We start from the raw sequence: 21,655 nt of genomic DNA, 5'->3' as shown, positions 1-21,655 counted from the left end.
ACGCGTGACGTAACTGATGTTTTCCAAAGCAGTTAACTGTAGTCTGGAATAGAAAAATAGTGTGACAATAGCTGTGCAGACCCCAGCTGTGCTATAGAAAAAATATTCACTAACACCTCATCAACATCCCTCATGCTGACATATGTATTTCCGGATGCTGAACACTCAACTCTTGTGTCTTCCTGGTGAGCTTGAGCACCCTGAGGGTGCATGTGTGAGTCATGGCCGCTGGCTGGCTTGATACACAATGACAGACCGGGCTTTGGGCAGAGCGACCAAATGCCACCGCGGCTCCCTCAGCTCGCAGCACTGGAGCACACAAACGTGGCCATTAGCTATCCAAGCAGGCAGCTGTGTCTGAGGAGATGCATTCAAAAGAGGGAGGTGGCATTTCACAGCACGCACGTCTCAATGGGAAGTGAGGGAAATGACGAGCATATGACAGACTTAAGGGATTTGGCTATGGTGAGGATTCCATATGGGGTTTTGTCACACAAGGTCATGAGACAACCTTGACATGCTCGCTGTGAGAGTCATCTTCAACAATTAGCAGACAGAATATGTATATCCAGAACTATGCCGTTCTCTTGGAAGCAGCGAGCTCTTTTCCCCTGCTGGTTATACTCGCAGCATGTCCATATGCTACCAAGAGCCGACGTAACAGAAAATTGCAAGCTCACTGATGTGCAGCTCTGGCCTTAGATGCTATGGGTGCTGACAGATTGGGTTTGACTGAGTTACAACGTGGATGCTGCAGATCAGTGAAGGAGAGGAAATCAGTTTGAGAAGTTCTGTATGAGAAAGACAGAATGAACACATGGCGGCACAATATGTGACTTGCAAATTACAAAATTACCAAATTAAAACGTTTTTTTTTACGTTAAAATGGCAACAGAGGCGGTTGAATCAAAGTGGAGGCGTTTTGTAATTCCTGTTTGGCACCGGTGGTGTTTTTGCTGTTGTCGGCTCAAACCTCTCAGCCTGCAGAGACGTTGACAGAATTCAGAAGCAGTTTGGTGAGTTCAAATAAAAACAAAACAAGGTGCACCTACACGTTTCTCTGCCATCAATACAGCCGCTTTGCTAATCTCGTTTCCTGCCCATACTGCAAACTCGGACATATGGGCTTGTAACGAAATCCATCTGGCTCAGGACTTTGAGTAGATCCTGTTTTTTACATGCTCACAAACCCACACTACACTCGGTGTGAAAGACAAAAGGTCAAAGGGCATCTGCAAAGAAAGCCAAGTGTGCTTTGACTGTGACACACCTGGTAGCCCCCGCGCAGACCTCTAGATGAGTGTGATTAACCCCCTGGCCTGCCAGCTTTGTTTTCCTCTGCCGGCATTTGCCTCAGCGAGGCTGCAGGAGTTAATGTGGCGGTGAAGAAAGCAGGGCAGCTGCAATCGCTGAGGGTCCAGGAAGGCGGGGAAATGGCACTTCCGTATGGCTGAGCCACTGGGAGCACATGATGAATCTGTCCAGCTCGGACCACCTTTCCTTTCAAAACACACGGAGCCATTTGCTGCCGGCACGTCAAACTGTGCCGGCTGTAATGGCTCATGTGACACATGCATCCAGCTTTGTTTACTGAGGAGCAATGTGGCTTTGTCATTTCAGAGTACTTTCTCACCATATGTTAGAAGCAGAAGTTGAAGTACTCACATCCTTTAAGGAGAAGTAGACAGGGGATGCATACTCCAATACGAGTGAGTATACTGCATTGAAAGTACATTTAGGTGGTTACTGACGCATCACTTATTCTTTTGTCAGTGTGTAATTATTGCTAACGTGTATTTGGTGCTTGGTTTATGTATGAACAGCCTCATATCTCCATCTTTCAGTTCAGAAATACAGTAAGTAAGAAAAATGAGCAGCACCTCAATTGTTTTTTTCAACCCCCAAAAAAAGACATATCATCTGGAAACCACAAAATATGGAATTTCCGGGGTTTGTTTGGAGTAGAAATAGTTAAAAAAAGAAAAATAGGAAATACTGAAGTACTATTTTGGGTTACTGGGGTATCCAAAAATATCTCCAAACTGGGATAATACTTGACATACACACAGACGGCGTACCTGGTTGTATGTATCTGGTTCTGGCAGCACAGTAACACTACAGGGGGGGAGGGGCGGGGGGCACAGAGGCAGAGAGTAATACACCATGTCAGTTCCTTTCTAGGGATAAAAAATATTAAATCTTTCCTTTTTTCAGGGAAAGAGTCTATTTTCATTTTTCACCGCTTCCTCGCCGGCTCTGCTCGACTTGAGAGGATAAAAAATGTTTCCGTGGAGGAGTTTGGTGCCAAGGAAATCAATCAATTAGCTATAAGCGCTGAGATAAGTCGCTTTCTCGTTATGTGGAGACCGAGCTGCACGCCGCTGCTCATGCTGCAGAGTGCATTTACTCGTGTGCACAATGAGGTCAGCACGTGACCCCCCCTCCACACACAGACACACACACACACACCACCACCACCCCTTCCCCCAAAACCCCTACAGAAAACCTCCCTTCTGCGGCGCTCTGGGCAAAGCATTAGGGCCCATCTGACTGAATCCTTAACATGATGCCATCCTGACACGATCAGCTGGAAACACAGGCGCTGTGTGTGTGTGTGTGTGTATGTGCATCACTAAAAATACTCACACACACACACGAAGGCGTGCTCTGGAGGATTGGATGGTAGAAACCCAACTTTGCATGAAAGCCAAGGCTACGGACTCTATTGTAATGCATGACGTGCACTCGCCGTGTCTGGGCTCATCTAGCCCCTTGGACGTGTTCATGTCCTCCAACATTTGAAACATGTAATGGAAAGGGGAGGAGCAACATGCCTGGTGTGAATAAATCCCCCTGCAAGTCTCCCTGAAGAAAGGTTACACATTTCTAATTGCTACTTTTTCATTCATTTTTACGGGATTTCTCTCTGTCCTGCCTGTGATTTATAGAACATCAACAGGCTCTTGAGTTTCGAAGCCTCGTTGATTCATTGGGGGCTGACGGCTCCTGACATTCTCCTATAAATATTCATCATAAATCTGAGCTTGGAGAGGAGGTGTGGAAGAATCTGTAAAGACGTAAGCAGTTGAATGTTAACGAACTAAATATAAGTCAAAACTAACACAGGGAATCCTCCTGCCTGCAGTAGCGGTGCAGAGGCTCCAGCACGCAGGGAGGCGGCGGCGTGAGGAACATGGTAATGATGCAGCTGGAACTTCAGGGACACGCGTCTGAAAACGCAACCCTGGCATCCAAACACATTCTCAGGAAATTGACATCTGACGCCTTAAGAAAGCTTCTTTATGCTGCAGCATTGTGATGAAAGCCTCTATTTCCCCTTTGCTCTGTTGAAAAGCTCAACGGCCAACACAAAGTAACTATGAAGCGGGGTGACATTTTCAACGTGTGGGCAGGTCTGATGTATGCATTTATACATGGCTAGTGATTTGTCTATGGTACCTGGCAAATGCATGTATTTACCCTGTGCATTATGACGCATCCTCTCCTCTCCTGGAACACACAGATTGCATGTTGATGGAAGCTGTGAGTGGGTTTTAAGAGAGAATCAGAGAGCATTAAAGTATATATAGACTCATTTCCAATATGAATGAACAATGTGCTCTTCAGTTACTTGTCAGGTCAAATATTTGTATTCATAATGACGGTCTTTGTGAAGGCAAATGAGCCGCCTGTTCATGAATTAAACCTGTGGCAGCGTGTTTTGGGTTTGCGGCAAAGGTTTTTTGGGAATCATCGACAATTAAGTGGATTGGCATAAACTCTCATTATGTTGAAACAATAATTCCCTTAATCCTGTGTCTCGTTATTCATATATTCGCCTTTCATATCCTCGGCATGAAAATCAACACTGTCTACATCGAGAGGAGCTAAACAAATGAGTCCACACACGCAGCACAAAAGGCTTATTCATGCTTGCAAGATCCAGGCAACCATCCTTGAAATGCCTTTAATTCAAAATATAACACAGCCTTTAATGGTAGTTTATTGCTTCTCCGTCTTAAAATTTGTACAGGCCTTTCAAATCCCAAAAAGATTCTGTCAGATGGTGTTAAAAAAAGAAGAAAACTGTTCAAGGTGTGTGGGAAGGCGCAGCTCAAAGGCGTGAGGATAAGCCTTTCATTCCCCGCTTTTGTTTACCTCACAAGGAATTTTCAAAGAATATCATTCATTATTCAAAGTGTATTTGCAGAGTACTGACTCTTGGCTGCGCTGGGGTTTGGGGGGAAGCTCTTTGTGTAAATGTTAAATAAGCCGGACCTTTCGCTGCAGGCGCTACCTGGCAAATGCACGGCGGTCATTCTCCTCCTCAATAGAGTCGTTCCTCCATAGCACCAGACAGTTGCACCATTGTAAAGCAGACGTCATGCATTCACGTACGCCCTCCCTCCGTGTGGTACTTTTCCATATCTTTATAACGACACCACCGTCGGCTTCCATCTCACTACACACACAACACTTCCAGTTCCAGACACCATTTGCCTTTTTAAATCCCCCTGAAATGAGGACAAAACCACACAGGGCATTTTCACAGTTGGCCGTACTCACCAGTCCTTCCTGCTCTAATTGCTCTCATTATTTATTTTATTTAGTGATAATCGTTCTGTGGTACAATTAGGCATTTTCAATCAGAAAGCCGATCTGTTATGTTTTACCCAGCAAACGTAAAAATGATTAAAAGTCAAAGGATAACATTTTGCTGATTTGCTCAGGGAGAATATTTAAGCCAGCAAAAGCATCTTTTTGGCAAATGTTCACCGCAGAGAGCCGACTGAAGACGAGTACGGTCATTTTGCATGTATTCTCAAGGACTTGGATGTGTTTACTTGGGGTTGTGTTAAAGCAGGAGGGCCCAAACAAGCAGCATGAATCAATTATCCTGCACAGGCAAATAAAAACACAGCCGAGCGGCTCACACGCCTCAGTAAATAGAAGTGTCTTAATCTATGTGGTAAGAAGTTGTTGTCTCTGATGGGCCTGATGGATTCTCCGAACTCAAAAGCGTGAAAAGCAGTTGTGGATGTCACGATTCCCCTGACACTCATTCACCAATGATCAATTTCCCATCCTCCATCCTCTAGCCTGCCCTCACACATCAGCATCAATCCAACACAAAGTAAATACAGTGAGTGGCTTAATGCATTTTCCTCTCCGGGGACTCTGCAGACCAAAATGGCATCTGGAGGGTAAATAAATAAATATTGTGTTGAGTGGCGGAGTGGATTGCATTTTGTTGAATAGCAAGCAACCCTTTCCCCCCTGCTGTCCATACAAAAGGAATACAATTCTTCTTTCCTATAAGCTCTCCGGCGTAAACGGCTTCGGCCGCACGGTGCAGATGAGTCAGATGATAAAAGCGGGGATAACGCTGGGTAAAGAAGACGGCAGCGGCCCCCTCGTGGAACACAAATCCAAAGCCAAGGCTGTCAAGTCAGCATGTGCGCTCGAGGAGGGGTAATTAGAATCCTCCTTAAGCGTGGCCTCCATTCAAACTGCAATCAGGAGTTTGGCACGAGAACGCCGATGAAACTCTCCTCAATTACCTCGGCCCCTCCACAACTCCACACCAGAACGCAGCAGTGCTTTGGAAAGACTGTTTACTCCTCATCAAGGCGTTCATTTGTGTCCAGCTACAGACACAGTTTGTCACTGCAATGATATTATGTACAAGCAAAAGAACATTCAACTCAGCTAAAGGTTCACACTGTACGTTTGTATAACTGCACTCTTGTGTTTGCCTAGCAGCAGTTTAGGCCTGAAGTTGTCATTCCAGTTACCAAACAAAGAACCGCATTAACACTGCTGATAAAGGTCTCGGTTTGGTTCCAAAGCAACCTTGTGGTGGATAAGCAGCACAAACACAGGATTGTGAGAGTTAATATGCCATATTTGAATTGAAATACTTGACTAGGCCTGCATGCAACGACTCTTTCATCAAGAAGTTGTGTTGCAACTCTTTGTCACAGTCATTATAATGCATCACCGGGTACAAATACAGTGTGTGAAGTCAAAAGGGAGTTTCTCTTTAGATTTATTTCCCAAGCGGATGTTTGTTTCGAGGAAATAGCAGATTCAGCAGAGACGGTGTTAACTTTATTAGGCTGGATTCTCCTCCATTTCTGGTTTCTTCCAATATCTCGCAGCTCTATGCTTAACTTCACATTTCCTTGATTCATCTTTCGATCGAGGCGTAAACACGCCGGAGCAAGTGCATGGATGTTTCCCCGACATTCAGGAAAGGAGAGTAGGAAATTCAGCCACCACAGTCTGACAGCCAGCATTTCTCTCCCTCATATTGTGGCACAGGAAGCCTCGTTTCCATCCTCTCTTTCTGGCTGTCCATCATTATTTATGACAGATGAAGTGCACTTGCAGATTCGACGATGATCACATCCAACTATTGGAGCTTTTAAAGATAAATAAAGCTTTCCAACACAATGAGGTGCTGCATGACTTACTGTCAGTCACCAGAATAAAATTTGTTTCGATTTCTCTCCCTTGCAGGTCCTCACAGCAGTGATGATGCGTGATGACAGGTCACTAAAGCTGTCCAATAAATGAGTTACCACTCAATCCAGGGGACTTTCCAGAATAAATCAGTGTGAATCAGATAATAATAAGACTTTAATTTATTTTTGTCTTTAGTTCAGACCTTAGTGTTACAGCATATTCACTCACTCTTTCATTCCAAACCATCACATTGAAGGTGTGAGTGTGAAGAGAAAAGTGTGTCGGATCAACAACCATCAGGACAAAGACGTCAATCAGAAGAAAGTCCTGGGCGCTGCCTCATTTCAATCCGATTTGGATTTCAGTCATTGTCTTTTCTTATTAAAAGCAGCCTAGTTGGAAGCTACAGACGGGACGCTAGACTTTCCTCCTAATACCGTAACATCACACAATTTGATTAATCTCTCCGAGCACATAAGCTTGCATCCTAACCGCCGAGCACAGCAGTTCTCGCTCTTCCCCCCCGGCACAGCGGGCGCCGGATAAGCCACGACAGATCGAAGGGCACGTAACAAATACGAACCCGTCCGGCGCTCGACATGGTGACCTTGACTGCAGAGCGGGCTGACAGACGGTCCCCTATCTCTTCACACTGCTGAAACGGACCCAAGTCCAATTACAGACACTGGGTACATTGTCTTGTTAACTTCAGCTCCAACTGTACATTTGGTGCAACTGGGGGGAGATCAAGCCCTTGCTGGAGTTTAAATTGACAGCGCTACCTTTTCTGCTGTCACAGCCGCCTGTGTTACTGTGATGGCGTCACCATCTGCATAGAGGCCTTGGACAGCTTATTTTGCTCCTCCATCATAAAGTTGGTGGAATGTGACAGGGCTTTGTAGGAGGTCTGAGCCTTGTTAGGGGAACCTTGTAGATACATACCAGGGATGACATAAGGTTGTAGGATCTAAATGAAGAGAGGTGCACCAGCCTCGGCTTGTTCACTCTGAGAAATATGTGGCAAGGCAACACGCATCAGCGGTCATTACACAAGGCCAGCATTCTCCAAAGAGCTCCATTGTGCCTGTAGACGATAATATACATCAAATCTGCCTGGACGATGGTGTTGGTTCACCGTTTCTCAGTTGATTAAAACCCCAAAATCAACAATTTGATGTGACTAGAGACTTATTGTCTATTGTGTAGTGTCTAGACAAAGAACACAATGCATGCAATGTTTCCTATATTTATGTTTCTTGTAAACAAGCCTGGGCTGTGAACAGAACAACAAAATGTGTGTTACTGTGCAGATGAAAAAAGTTCCAAAACCTACTTTCTGACTTCTCATCTGATTCAGTAACTCTGTTCCCTGAGCCGCTCTTCATCGGGGGATTAATGGGTTTCCAGTGAACACAGCAGACAGGATACGGAAAATCGTACTGTATTGACAGATGGACTAATGCCTTTGGTTTTGGCCTTTTCATGTGATTTATTGACTTAAGAGAAATGTACCACCAGCTTTCCCTTTTAAACAAGCCTATGACACTTCTAAACAAAAATAAAATTCCAATTCTTCCTCAAAAGGTTGAGTTTTTTACGGAAAAAACCTCATTGTCAGTTCAGTGAATGCAGGTTTGTTTGTGTTTGGCTGAGATGTCGTCCACATCTGGTTTCACAAAGCCTGCAAATGTGCCTGTTTTGACACATCAGTGAGCATCGGCCGCTTCTGCACGCACTAAATCTGCCTTTTATCACACACGCGAGCTGAATGAATAATTACCCATGCGGCTTGTGTTAAATGTTTAATAAATACCGACGAGTGAGTGCGACGCCAAAGAAATGTGTCTTTCTCTGTACTTGAAAGCGGAAGCGGTTGCAGGTCAGCGACACGTACGAGATCGCAGCTGCACCGGATCCAAACTCATCCAGACTACTAATGACGTACTGACCCACAACTGACCCGGCAGAGATGACAGCTACCAATATTGAACTTTTAAAAAGAGTAAAATAAAGGGGGTCAGCGCTGCACGTGCCACAGGTCAATAAGAAGACTCCATTAGGACCATTTGAGTGCAACGATCGCTTGGCACATTTAGCCATTTGGTCAAATGATCTGGTGTAATGCGAGTGGAATATCTGAATGGTAAAACAACAAGACAGAGGGTTAGGCGTGATGTACGTGCAGCCGGCGGCGAGAGGGGACCTCGGCGCACAGACGGCGGCTCTGAAATACGCCCCGGTGTTAATTGGAAACATAGCACAGCTCCGTCTTCACCGAGGCGTGTCATTGGAAAGGAAATAAGGAGCAGCGCTAAAACATAGACAGACATTCATAAGGATAAAGGCGCGTAACTCAGTGTGATATGAGCAACGCTTAGTATGCATCTTAACTCAACAACCACGTTTTTAAATTAAGACAAATAGCCCCTGATGTCTAAACGTGTAGTCGAGGCAGTTGTGTAGGATTTAGGAGGGATTGGAGGACAAGCAAACAGGCGAATGTGTGTGTGCGGCCACCTGCAAAAGACAAAACTCTTCTCCTTCTAAAGTTAACACTGAGATGAGACACTGAGGCGTTCCAAATACCAGCCATATGTTTACAAAAACACCCAATGGGTTTAGAAAATGAGTCTGAGCTGCGTGGCACAGGTGAGGCCACCGCGCTGGCAAGGGAGTCGCTCCTGACACAGATCTAGTGCCCCTTTGACTGCCCGACACCCTACCCCCATTCCCTGACCTCTATTTCGCTGTTGGTCCGTCCACAACAAATCCGAAAAGCCTCGGAGCATCTCCATGGCGACGGGCCTCAGTTGAGCAGATGGCCTCAGTGTGCCACGCGGCAATTAAAGAGGGAGCAACGAGTGGGGAAAAGAAAGTGGGTCAGGATCAGGGGGAGCGGGGCGATCGAGAAGCAGCTTCTGCCTCGGGCCCGGCGCACTCGGATGTACACTCGTGCATTCGTACACTCGCTTACACACACGTACGCACACACACATTGGTGCTCATGCATGGGTGCACTCCTCCTCCAGTATTCCCAGCATAAACAGCTCTCCCAGTCATGCGAGTCACGCAGTATCAGCTCTGTGTGAATGAAAAGAGGGGATAGAGCGGCGGAGGAAGCCTCTGCTCGACGGTGCGACGCCGGAGCAACTTCCACCAGTACTATATAGGCAAATCCCACCACCACCAAATCAATGGGATTAACCCTTCGCCCCCTGTACAATGATATAGAGCCTCTGCCTGCTCTTATATGGATCAGGGTGTCAAAATTGGTTAATCTACAATTAACCGAGCGGTCGATATTTGTGAGTATATGTGTCGATCTCTTTGTTGCTTGCTATTGGACGGACAAGGTGAAGAAGAAATCCTCATAATTCTGCAAATTTGATATGGATTTCAAATCTCTATTTAAGACATCGACCACTTGAGCGATGTAGCTTTGCTGTCCCAAATGGCGTTGTGTCTCCTTGTCGCCGGGTCAGTCGCTGTGTTTGCCTTCGCCACTTTGCCTCATAATGGATCATTTTTTATCAATGCTGTTTTTCATAGATATTAAACGAATGCTGACAGGCTTAAGTGCTTTTATTCCCTTTCAGATAAAGCTAAACGTTCACATACAACGCAGATAAAACGAACCTGGGTGATGTAACGTAATCACTTTGCTTCCCCCGTCACCTTTATCGCAACACGGATCTCGTGTTTCATCTCCGATCGCGCTGAAAGATCTCAGGCAGCATCTTAAAACACTCATTACTCAAATTAAGAATGTCCTCCATTAAATTCATTTTGCCAACAACTTGATCTCCAGCACATTACAGGGCGTTCTAATTTCATTTCACGTTTTTATGCCACAATTAGGCAAATTTGGTTGAAGGCAGCTTAAATGGGGAATATGAGTTGGTTTCGGGGGGTCCGCTGGCTTCCCACAAAGGAACGGAAAAAAAGGGCCTAATGAGCTGGAAAAAATTGAATGAGCTTTTATTTGAACAAGTCTTTCCTTCCAGTTAGCAGCCGCAGTGTGTCTAAATAGAGTCGGAGCCAAGAACAGTGTTTTAAGGCAAACTACAGTCACCCTTGGAACACAGCCTCATTCAGGAACAGCATGACCCTCGGCAAACTCCCACCCCTGCAGGGTCTGCATGCAAATCCCCATTTCCTCGTTACACTTACGCTGTTGTTTTATCTGGTAAAAACCCGTTTCCACGACTGGGAGGCAAAGACGATGAAGACGACGGGGAAAAAAACAAAACCCCCAACACAATCCTTAAAGTCGTTTCCGTAGAACATTTAGAAACTTGGCAAACCAAAGGGCATGAGTCTGCACGCAGCGAGGGGGAAGGTATTTTAAGAGTTTCGCTGCAACATTAAACAGCTTTTATATCATGTTTCTCATCCCTGACGTTTGTTCCTCTTTAGCTTCTATTTTCAGTTTCATAGTGCTGACAAAGAAACTACACAGTGCCAGGAACAATCGCTAGGCCGTGCATCTATCTGAATTACATATTTGCGGATGCTCAAGATCTATTATGCGATCAGAGTGCAGGATGAATGAGGGAGGAACTCAACACTGATGGACTGATGGAGCCAAGAAAGTGCAGCGTGCTCACTTACTGACGTGGAGCACATGGGTGCGGGTCAGAGCGTGGGCCTGTGATGTGTTCCAGCCTCCACGTGCATAAGTTACATCGATGTGACTGATGTATGGCACGTGGGAGTGTAAGAGGACACCCCTGACCCTCCCTGAAGTCGTCTGTCTCTTTGTCTTAAACGTGACATTTGGCATCTGCCCGGCCCGAGCTGACGGTTGCTTTAAAGTACAAAATGGCCCCGTGCGATTCCTTTCGCCGGCATCAAAGGCCTCGCCAGATTCCTGACTGGTTAATTCCGCTTTCAGCCGTCGTAGCCAAGCACAAAAGTGTGCCGCCAGCTTGGATGCTCCCATGTGGAAACCCCTGGCAAAGTTGTTCAGCTGGAAGAGGCGAGGACGAGTGACGAGGAGGAGAAGGAGGAGGAGAGAGGAGAGAGGAGAGAGGAGAGAGGAAAGGTGGGGGTGGGGCAGAGCAGGAACCCGTTTGCCTACAAACCCTGTTTATCTGCAGCTATTCTGCGTCGGTTATTGTGTTCTGGATCAAACATAAAGCCCCCAGATTAGAGCAGGACGCAGTGTGTGATGCAGTAATGAGTGAGGGTGTGGAGGTCAGGTTGGTGGCGTATTAGACGACGTCTTCAAGTTCAATACTTTAATCTCAACACCTCGTCTAGTCTCATCTCGTGGTAGCTGATGATTTCTTTTATACCAAATTTGAAAGAGTGCTGCCTTCAAATGACTCCAATTTTAACCATAGAGTGCAGTAAATTATCATCGTTTGAGAGTGATGAGTTGCATCACTGGTAAATGCAAAGCAGCTGCATGTTATTATGATGTGTAGGAGATGTAGAGACAGAACGGGTGGAGGACAAACATATTCACCAGGAATAAGAGCTCTGCGGTCACAATCAGAGGTCAGTCTCTGAACAGTGATGCACGGATGGTAGCGCAGCAGCCCCCCAGTCCATTCCCTCACATTTATCAGCGTGGCATCTATCTCAGACTCGCCCATGCGTTTGGAGGCGCACATGCAGACGATCGACGCTTTAAATAGGCGCAGCAGTGCTGACGCTGGCTTGTCTGTTACAGCTGAAGACAAAGAGATGTACGGCCACCTTTCTCCTCTGAGGTGCGGCCGCCACGAACGCCCGGCGAGCACACGCCCACCTGCTCTCACACAAAATAACAATGAGAGCGAGCGGCGCGTGCAACTTCTGAAATACGAGACAGTTGCACAGTTGTACAGTTGCAATGTGAACAGAGAACGAGGGAGAGAGAGAGGGAGAGAGAGAGAGAGGTGGGGGGAGCGTACGGGAAAGGGGGTGTGAGGGGCATCTGGTACATCTGACTTTCTGAAAACAATGCAGCATCAGAGTGAAATCCAGGCAGGCCTGAAACAGGGGAATCAATAGCAGACTACATTAGTTGCTTTGGCATACACCCGGCTAACAAAATGGAGGGATCAATGCCAAACTGTGAGCCATCGCTCTGTTTGTCTTTATCTCTCCGAGTAAAGTTGGACCGCGTGTTAGGAAGTGAATGATGGCTGCTGCTAACGCTGAGCTCGCCGACGCCAGCGTGGCCTCGCCCCCGACGACGATCAGGAAACCGCCGCTGAAACACGATGTCACATAATATTCATATAAAAGCAGCTGACGTTTCCTATTGAGCGATTAACAGAGCGGGGATAAGAACGCTATACACAAATAACACTCCGAATGTAGAAAAACATCTAATAGAATAGTTATAAATATACTAATCTGGACAGCTGATCAAAGCAAAGGCTCATAATAGCTGCACACAGTGAGACGTGAGTGACACCGCACTGACCTGCTGTCGCTCACGTTTGCACTAAGGAGCTTTGCCCCGAGCTGCAGTGCACGCTGGGAGATTAGATATACGTCAGCATGAATAAATAAACCAGGGTTTGGGATTTCTGAGAAGCACACACACACTCACACACACACCACCACCACCACCCCCGAGCCCCACTCCCATTTACAACCGCGCTGTTGCTTTGAAGCACCGTCGGCTCCCGGAGAGATATCAGTGCAGAATATGAAATGAGCCCAACGCCATCACTCATTAAAAAGGGAAACATTTCATGAGACAAACTCCCTTTTGTTTCCAGTCCCGATCCAGGACGACTTCCAGCACACCAGCGTGCGCTCCGTGCTGAGACGCAGAGTGAGGAGAGAAGGGTGTGTGTGTGTGGGGGGGGGGGGGGGGGTGGTGATATCGGAGTCCAAGTCGACAAACAGAAAAATGCCAAGTTCCACCAGTAGATGAGCTCCACCGCCGTGCTCACTGAGCCGCGTCGACTAGGCTGACTTTGATTCTGAACATCTACGAAGGACTGAATCGATGAGGAATTTCAAAGACTTCGACTTCTACAGGGTGTTTACTCCACCGTAGCCTGAAGAATTATTATTATCATCAAAGATTCAGTGTTTCCATAAGAACCCAACAGATATATTATCAAACCAATCTGCTAAGAGCCTCTTAACACAACATTTAGACCAATCTGACAAACACTGGCATTTTCCACAGGAGTCTAAGCCTGCTGAGCCTTCTGTAGACGCTGCAGGTTAAAGCAGCAGGGTGAGGGGGAGCCGGTGTTGTTATTCAGAGGTGGTACAAAGTCATTCCTGCCTTTAAATGCACAACTAAATGAGCAAATTAACAAATGACTGCGGCACAAACGAATGCAGTTGACTTGCAGAGTGTTTCCACAGGAGCCTGTTAGTGTTCAGCGGAGGCTCTGGCTGGGTCCAGAAGGATGACACCCTGGACAGGTTGATACCCAGCTCTTAATTTAAGGCCCGGTATTGGCCCGATATATCAGCAAAACCGATACAATACATCAGTCTGAGCAGAGACAGTAAGAGACAGAGTGCAGGACTTCTCCTCTGTAGATCTGCAGCAGTCAGCACAAAATCCGAGTGAGTCAAACAGCTGAACACATGGCGACGGCATCCAACACATCCACCACCGTGTCTTAAAATGAATCCCAGTCCGCCCCCAAACTAGTTCACAAAACGGATGCCAACTGCAAATTGTGGAAGTATCTGGCTCACCGGGCTGACAGAGACGAACAACCGGCCATCATAGGGAAGCCTCAACGGGACCGTCGCTCCATAGACACCGGCCCCAGTCAATCTGGTGCTTGGGACTTGAGACTTGCTCGGCGTTTTGTTTAGTTTTCTTTCCCTTTTGATGTGTGCTGGTGGTTTTGCTTGCTTTTATACAGAAGAGTAACAAAAGCTCTGGATTCACACCTCACAGGATCCTTAGACTGGTTACCTGCAGCTCTTTAATGTATGTGTGTGTGTGTGTGTGTGTGTGTGTGTGTGTGTGTGTGTGTGTGTGTGTGTGTGTGTGTGTGTGTGTGTGTGTGTGTGGTAGGGCGGGGAGGGTTAAGGTGCTGCACTGATCAGACCTACTTTAGTTTAAAGGCATACGGCTTTGTGGGAAGGACGGGAATTATCCACTCACACAATCCCAGATCAGCCTGTGACTAAATGCCCCTGGATGACTCGCCGAGTGAAGACTGGCAGGAGCAGATGGTTTCCCCTTTAAACGACACCCAGGCGTAAAGAACGACACGACTACAGCACGCTACGGTTTAAAAACATGTGAAATTACACATTAAAACCACACGCTAACGCCAACAAGCCCGTGCACGTCCAACTGGAAGAGCGAATCCTGTGAAGAATGATTTGCTTTCAACCCAAATGAATGATTATAGGTGGTGTTTACAGTAAAAGTAGTAAGAGAGGAACAGAAGAGAAGCCAACACACATAAAGGAGCACAGAGCGTCCAAATCCCTCCAGCGTGTCAAATTATTTGCTTTTTCTTCAGAGCAGATTTACATCAATTTAAGGAACCATAATAAAAGCATGGGTAGGAGCTGGAACATCCATCTCAAGAATGGCAAGAGAGAACGTGGAAACAAGTGAACGAGTCACTCAGCGCCTCGCTCGCTCGCCCGATTCGCTCGCCAACGCTCCACGGGAGTTTAACCGCTCGGGTCCCTTGGCAAGAATCAGCTGAATAAGAAGGAGAGACTGGATGGATTCATGCCAAATCGGGAAAAGCTTAGGGCGACGTTTGATTCCCTTTTTATTGATTTTCCTTTTCCTTACTTTGCTGATTCCGCTATTCCAGTTGAAAAGGAAGAATTTCAAGGATTTAAAGCTGAAAATTTGAAGGTGCTTGCAGGTAGAAAGCTCCGTTCTGATCCAACATGGTGACACTTTTAACAAATAACAACCGAATGGCAGCAGGACAATGGAAATATGGAAGCTGCATGTTCTGAAAAGCACACACACACACACACACACACACACAAACAGGCCATCTGGTGCCTTTTAAATGCCAATGCCTGAGAAAAACATTACTTGTGGTATTAAAACTTCCAAAGTTCTCTCACCCTAAAAATACTTTTTTATTCGGCGATTCGGAGGTTCCAGACAGTTTCGTCAGCGCAGAGACACAGAGGAGCCGCGCTTAGATCCTCACACTTTAGCTTTCCAAGATTCACTCCAGGCCTTTAGATATAATTTATTCATCATCATTACTAAAATTTAGAATACAAACTACAGACTGCAAACAAACTGAGAGGGGATCTTCATCTCACATGCAGCTTGTTTTTCTAGTGTTCCTGCAGTGGAGCACATGCAGTAGGGACGCTCCAGTTTGCCATAACCGCTCCATTATTTAGGTCCGGAGCTTATAGTCATGTTTTATTCATGTATTTTGTGATACACAGCCTCAACGCACAGACCACAGGGTTGGAACTATGAATCAAGTGCAAACGTCCCTATTAGCTATGGCAACAAGACATTCCCATCATTTCCTTGAAGGAGAAAAGACGATTAATTATTTGGGAAAAGCTCAGCAATGAAAGAGCGGCCACTCCATTTACTACATTTTAACTCAAAAAGAAAATTTTCAAAAGAGAAAAACGATGTTTCAGTTGGAGAGGGATTTGCTAAAGAGCTGACAGCAGAACCACAATGGGCTAAATGCTCAAACAGATGAAGTTTGAGTGCCAAAGTGCCTCCATTAGCTGTATGGCAAAAGCGACGCTTAATCTCCTGTCAGCTCCCCTCAAGCTACTCGCCCAGAATTTGGGAGCTCTTTCCCATCCATCACCTCAGCGGGGACCAAAGGGAGACTCCCGGGGGGAACGAGGCTCAGACCAATTTGCATTCACACTCCAACATATCCAGGCCCCAACTCGCTCCGGCTCCCATCATGACTGTAATCCCGATGAAGTCGAGCGCTCCCACGCCGGGGCCAGGCCGCCTGGAAATGACAGATTTTCTTCGAAAGAGTGACAATGGAGCCAAAGTCTGAATTGTAATTACCATGTTGTAAATGGGCAGTGGCGGTCGTGTCGCCGTCAATATCGAAAGCCGTAACACATTTCTCTCGCTGAGCTCAACATGCCTGCTCTGCCCCTCTGACCGCCCCTGTGTGTTCACCAGTCACACATTAAGTACAACACGTTTCATACACAAAAGAGTAGACTCAACGTGTGTGTATCACATCTGAGGAATACACACACACGCCCGGTAGGAAAAACACAGCATGTGACTGTTGGGAGGTGCGAAGGGCTAATTTGACAAGTCGCCGCTTGGACATCGGGACTTTTGCTGGGCAATTAACCCTGAAAGCACCCGCACAATAAAAGTGCCCATCAGGGTGAGACGGGGAGGGACATCACCCCAACCATCAGGGGAGCTCAGATGATGCTCAAGAACAGCAAATTAGCAACGTTAAAGAAGGAATATGGGGGAAGCTGCAGCTCAGTCTCAGCTGAATTCGAGCAGAAAGGCCAGGTAAATCTCTGCCAAACCCTCTGAGACCAACAACAGGGGTCTCAGGCAAAATGATTGGTGCAGTTTGCATGCTGCCAAGTTATTACAAAGATGATGTTTCCCAGCTAATTCCTATGCCGCATAATGCCGCGTTCAAAGTTGGGAGCTCGTCTCCCCGCTCGTTGCTCATTTCCCCAATGTTTGATCCAGCGGAGACGAGAAATTAATGCCGGAATCGCTCCTCGTTCTCCGCCGCTGAGGTTGACATCTATATGGGCACGTACACCGCCAGGACCTGGCAACCCAGCCAAACCATAAACAACCACCTGGATGCTCACTCGAATTACACTCAATTAAATATCAGCCTGGAATCCTGGAGAGGCCTCAGCTCCAATATGTGCGAGCAGGAACAGAGGTGCAGTTATTCACACATCCATTGTCCTCTGCGTTCCTTTTATTCCATAATTATTGGCAAGCAGCTCTGAATATATTTCTGTTTATGAATTTGGCAGTCGTGTGTTGTCTACAAGCAGCTATTACTAGGACACGCACAAATGGCTTCCCCCTGATGGACCGTTGGAGTAGAGGGTTGCTGTTCCTCGCATTTGTTGAAGTCACTCTCGCCTGTTTGTGTTTGGGTAATGAGAGGAAAGTCTGGAACGTGTCGTATATCAATCGCCCCATCAAAGACGGTGGGAGTTTATGGCCGTGACCTTTAACCTCAAAGGGGTTAAAGACCAGATTCTTGTTTTAGCATGTCAAAGGAAACGAGTCCAAACAGCCACAAAGTGACGTGTAAGTGTGTGAATTATCAAATTAATGCGGCATAGCATAAAACGCCGGCGTTTAATCAAGAAAAGGCGCAACATGTAGTTGTCATATGTCGTCCAATTAGGCCCGGAGAACGCCTCCTACTTTACTTATTAGACGTTTCCAGGACGCTTAAAGTGCAATTTAGCTATATTTCCGCTCCGCTGATTGAACAGCTTCAAAAGGTTTCCAACACGGATCCCAAGGGAACCAGTTAATCCTGATCTTCTCCACAAGCAAAGGGATCATCTCAATGTAAATCAGACAGGGCTTTTGATCAAAGTATTCAATCAGCCTTAAACACATGATGCAGTACGGAGCCTTTGCAGTGAACAAGGTCAGTGTCTTAGTGATGTTGGAGCCTGGATGAGCTGGCGGGGGGGAAGAAGAAGAAACACACACATATGCCAAAAATAATTCCACTAGAAAGGAATCACTGCAGCACGAAGCAACTGAATGTGAATCTCCTTAAATATTCAGTCTGACGTGATCTAACCTGACCACACTTGACCCTGTTCCATTACGTTCCCAAACCAGTGGAGCCAGACTCAGTTTACCAGCCTGCCATGTAAACAAACTGGTAAACTCTTAACCTGAATCCCAGTTAGCCTGGAAGCCTGGAGGCTTAATGGCTCCAAGTCGACTGATCCAGGCCTCTTGTTAGGACAGGATTAGTGTACCACAACCACACACACACACACACATTAACACACAAACAAACACAATCCTGCCGTCTGTTTGTTTGTCATCAGGCTCACAAGAAGGATGATTCTGCTGATATGACTCCGAATGTTATTGTTGTTGTTGTTATTGTTGTTGTTGTCGAACAATTAGTGAGAACTGAAAGCTTGAAAGTCAGAATGATCAATGTCAAATTATCACCACACCATTTACACTCTCTCTCACACACACACACACAGACACACACACACAGACACACACATGCATGATGAATACCCGGAATAGAGCAACTCCAAGTGAAGCCAATTCCTTTGAATCAGGATCTGGTAACATTAGTTGTTCAATCGTCTCAAATGGGAATGAAATCAGGTCAGAATGTGAAGTATCTGTCATGCTGGAGGTCTGATGGCTCCACTGCAGGATCTGACTTCTTTAAATCCTCATCTTAACTCTGACTGGAGCCATCAGACACGCAGAGACGCAGAGACAGGAGGTCCATTCTGCTCCACAGAGGCACCAGGAGATGCTGGGAGAACTCGCTTCTGGAGATGATAGTTCTCCTCCACACTTCGCACACATCGCCATCTGCCTGCTGTGGCGGTAAATTCATCACCTCGCTGCCAACACAACTACATTCCGCAACCGGTCTCTCTTATGATGAACAATGCTGCCCTTTAATACACTCAATACACTTCACACATACAATTACTCTCCACACTTTTGCGCAAAACACCAAGAACATTCAACCTGATCCACCCTATGCACGCATCAGTCAAGTGTGTGTGTCATCATGCAGCAGCCACACACACACACAGACACACACACACGTACATACATAGAGAGCAATAGGAGTGTTAATAGAGATAACAAGCTATAAATCCACATTGAAGTCTAGTGTTTGGCGGCTTACCGTGGATGTGCAGAGCCGTCAGCAGTATCCACATCCCCGCACGCATCGCCATGGCGCCTCAACTATCCGGATCTCCCCCGAATTTAACCTGCGAGTGGACGGAGAAGGTTCACCAGAGAGGAGACAAAAGACCACGCATGCAACTTGTGCAGATCCCCGCTCGGGTGGTCCGGAGCTCCGAACTACGCGCGGTCCGGCTCTTCTTCTCTCGCCGGGGAGCAGCAGCGGGAGCGGCGGCAGGAGGGAGCGACTTCTGTGGCGGAACTGGAGGAGAAGGAGGAGGAGGAGGATCGACGCGCTTCTCCGTGCCGAAGCATCAAATTCACGCTCTGCGGCGATTCCGAGTGGGGAGAGTTTGGAAGTAGAAAGAAAAAAATAAAGCCCAAAGAAGAAGAAGAACGAAGATCCGAGCGATCGGCGACGGAGAATCTTTGTCCCTCCAAAAAAACAAGAAGAAACAAACAAACAAACAGCAGCAGCAGGAGTTGGTTTGTTACTAAAGGTGATCTTCTAGTTCAACCACCCCGATCCTTCTTGCTCCATCCACCGCTGCGGCTCTCTCTCTCTCTCTCTCTCTCTCTCTCCCTCTCTCTCTCTCTGTCCGTGTCTCTCTCTCTCCCCCTCCAGGATTTTTTGGATCAGAGGTAAAGTGGGCGGGAGGAAGGTCCTCGGTTCGATGCCGTGGGTAAAGTTACCGTCACTTGGGGGCCGCTTCCCTCCCCTTGAGCAACGTCGTATCTGCCGTATTCTAACGGACGATTCTGTCCAGCGCCGTGCTCGTACTTCCACACAAGTTCTCCCCGCTCTGCAGACGCCACCGGGCCGGGGACGCAGCAGCACAACGAGGCCGGGGAAGTTGTTGCAACTCTGGAGATGATGAGATGAAGATGCTCCTCTGGCTCTGCTTCTCTCTCTCTCTCTCTCTGTATTGCTCTGTTTTTCTTTTTTTGTTGTTGCGATGATTGAAGAACAGACGCACTGTAGCTTTATCCCGCTTTGCGCAACCGCCCCGCTGATCTGCCACCACACGGTGTGTTGCAGATTCTCGGTGGCGCTTCGGAGCGATCGAGAGAGACCGGGTGACGTTGAGCAAAAAGGGGGGAGGAGCCTAAGCTTGGGCCCCGTCCTGCAGAGAGCACAAGAGGCGCCTGTGCAGAGAAAGAGAGGGGGAGAGAGAGAGAGAGAGAGAGAGAGAGAGAGAGAGAGAGAGAGAGAGAGAGAGAGAGAGCGAGAGAGAGAGAGAGACTTGCAACTTGGAATTGGACATGTTTGTGTACCGAGTGATAAAAGGGTGAAACAAATGATATGGAAATAAAAGTTCATGAGTTGATTCTTGGCAAGCTGGGAGCAGAAAGTGAGCAAAGGGTGAAAATAAACTCCAGTGAAATGAGAGAAATATCATCTCTCAGACCCAAAGCTTTGGCGTTCTGCCAGCACGCAGCTATGTGGGTTTAAGTTCAGTGTTTATGTTAAGTCCTTATTTGAATTTAAGTCCAATATTCACTTTCTGTTTCAGCTTTATTACTAGTTGCAACATGAAAAAGCAAAGCAGGATTGTGAGTTTATAAGCAAACTGACCGACAGCAGACTGATGAATATGTTATTAACTATTACATGTTAATAACTGATTAATAAACGTTTAGTTTGCCTAATTTTGCCATTATGCAAACAAACAGCTGGGAACGTCCTCCTCCTCCTGTCCTCCACATCCTCCTTCTCTGGTCCTCCCTATCCTCCTCCTGTCCTCTCCCTGTCCTCCCCATCGTCCTCCTGTCCTCCACATCCTCCTCCTCTGGTCCTCCCTATCCTCCTCCTGTCCTCTCCCTCCTCCTCCTGTCCTCTCCCTCCTCCTCCTGTCCTCCCTATCCTCCCTCTCACCTCCCTCCACCCTCACTCTTAAAGCAGCCAAACAGGATCAGGCCTGCACAGGTACTGACTCCAAATGAATGGGAGGATGAATGTGATAAGACTTCCCTCTTGTGGACAACAACTCTTCTGATTGTTACAACAGCATGAATGACTGACGCACGTATTTGCTTTGTGATCAGAGCGATGGGTCATCAGCCAGTGCCGCAGCATCGAGGTTATCTACTGAATAGCAAGAGAAATGAGGCTGGGTGGGAAATGAGCAGTAAGACAGTGGGTAGTTGGGGTCAGAGTAACGCCTGGCTACGACATCTTCACAGCTTATATAGAGGAAATGAAATGCAAAGTGATACCAGCAACAGAGACTCAAAGTGAAGAATCCAATCCCCCTTCTGCCTGCAGTGGGAACAGAATTGGGACTCTGTTCACAGACAAACTCAAAAACTTGACAGGTTGAATTCTCAAATTCCCAAATGTGGCTAGATAAATAAATAACGAATAAAAGG

General features: G+C 46.8%; 1 protein-coding gene across 1 annotated transcript in view; it reads right to left on the bottom strand.

Annotated features, from left to right (window-relative positions):
* LOC142995082 (nectin 1b-like) overlaps positions 1-20,356 on the bottom strand; it is a 74,587-nt gene extending 54,231 nt beyond the window's left edge. The window contains exon 1 of the mRNA XM_076145983.1: positions 19,284-20,356. Within this exon, the coding sequence (XP_076002098.1) occupies positions 19,284-19,335 (52 nt within the window). The 5' untranslated portion in view covers positions 19,336-20,356. The remainder of the gene's footprint in view (positions 1-19,283) is intronic.
* Positions 20,357-21,655: the final 1,299 nt, after the last annotated feature.

The sequence above is a fragment of the Genypterus blacodes genome, unplaced genomic scaffold, assembly GCF_046128005.1.
Source record: "Genypterus blacodes isolate CSIRO-AG114 ecotype Tasmania unplaced genomic scaffold, CSIRO-AGI_Gbla_v1 ptg000032l_1, whole genome shotgun sequence".
Lineage (NCBI taxonomy): Eukaryota > Metazoa > Chordata > Actinopteri > Ophidiiformes > Ophidiidae > Genypterus > Genypterus blacodes.
Note: the sequence above shows the minus strand (reverse complement) of the source record. Positions and strands in the feature narration are given on the sequence as shown.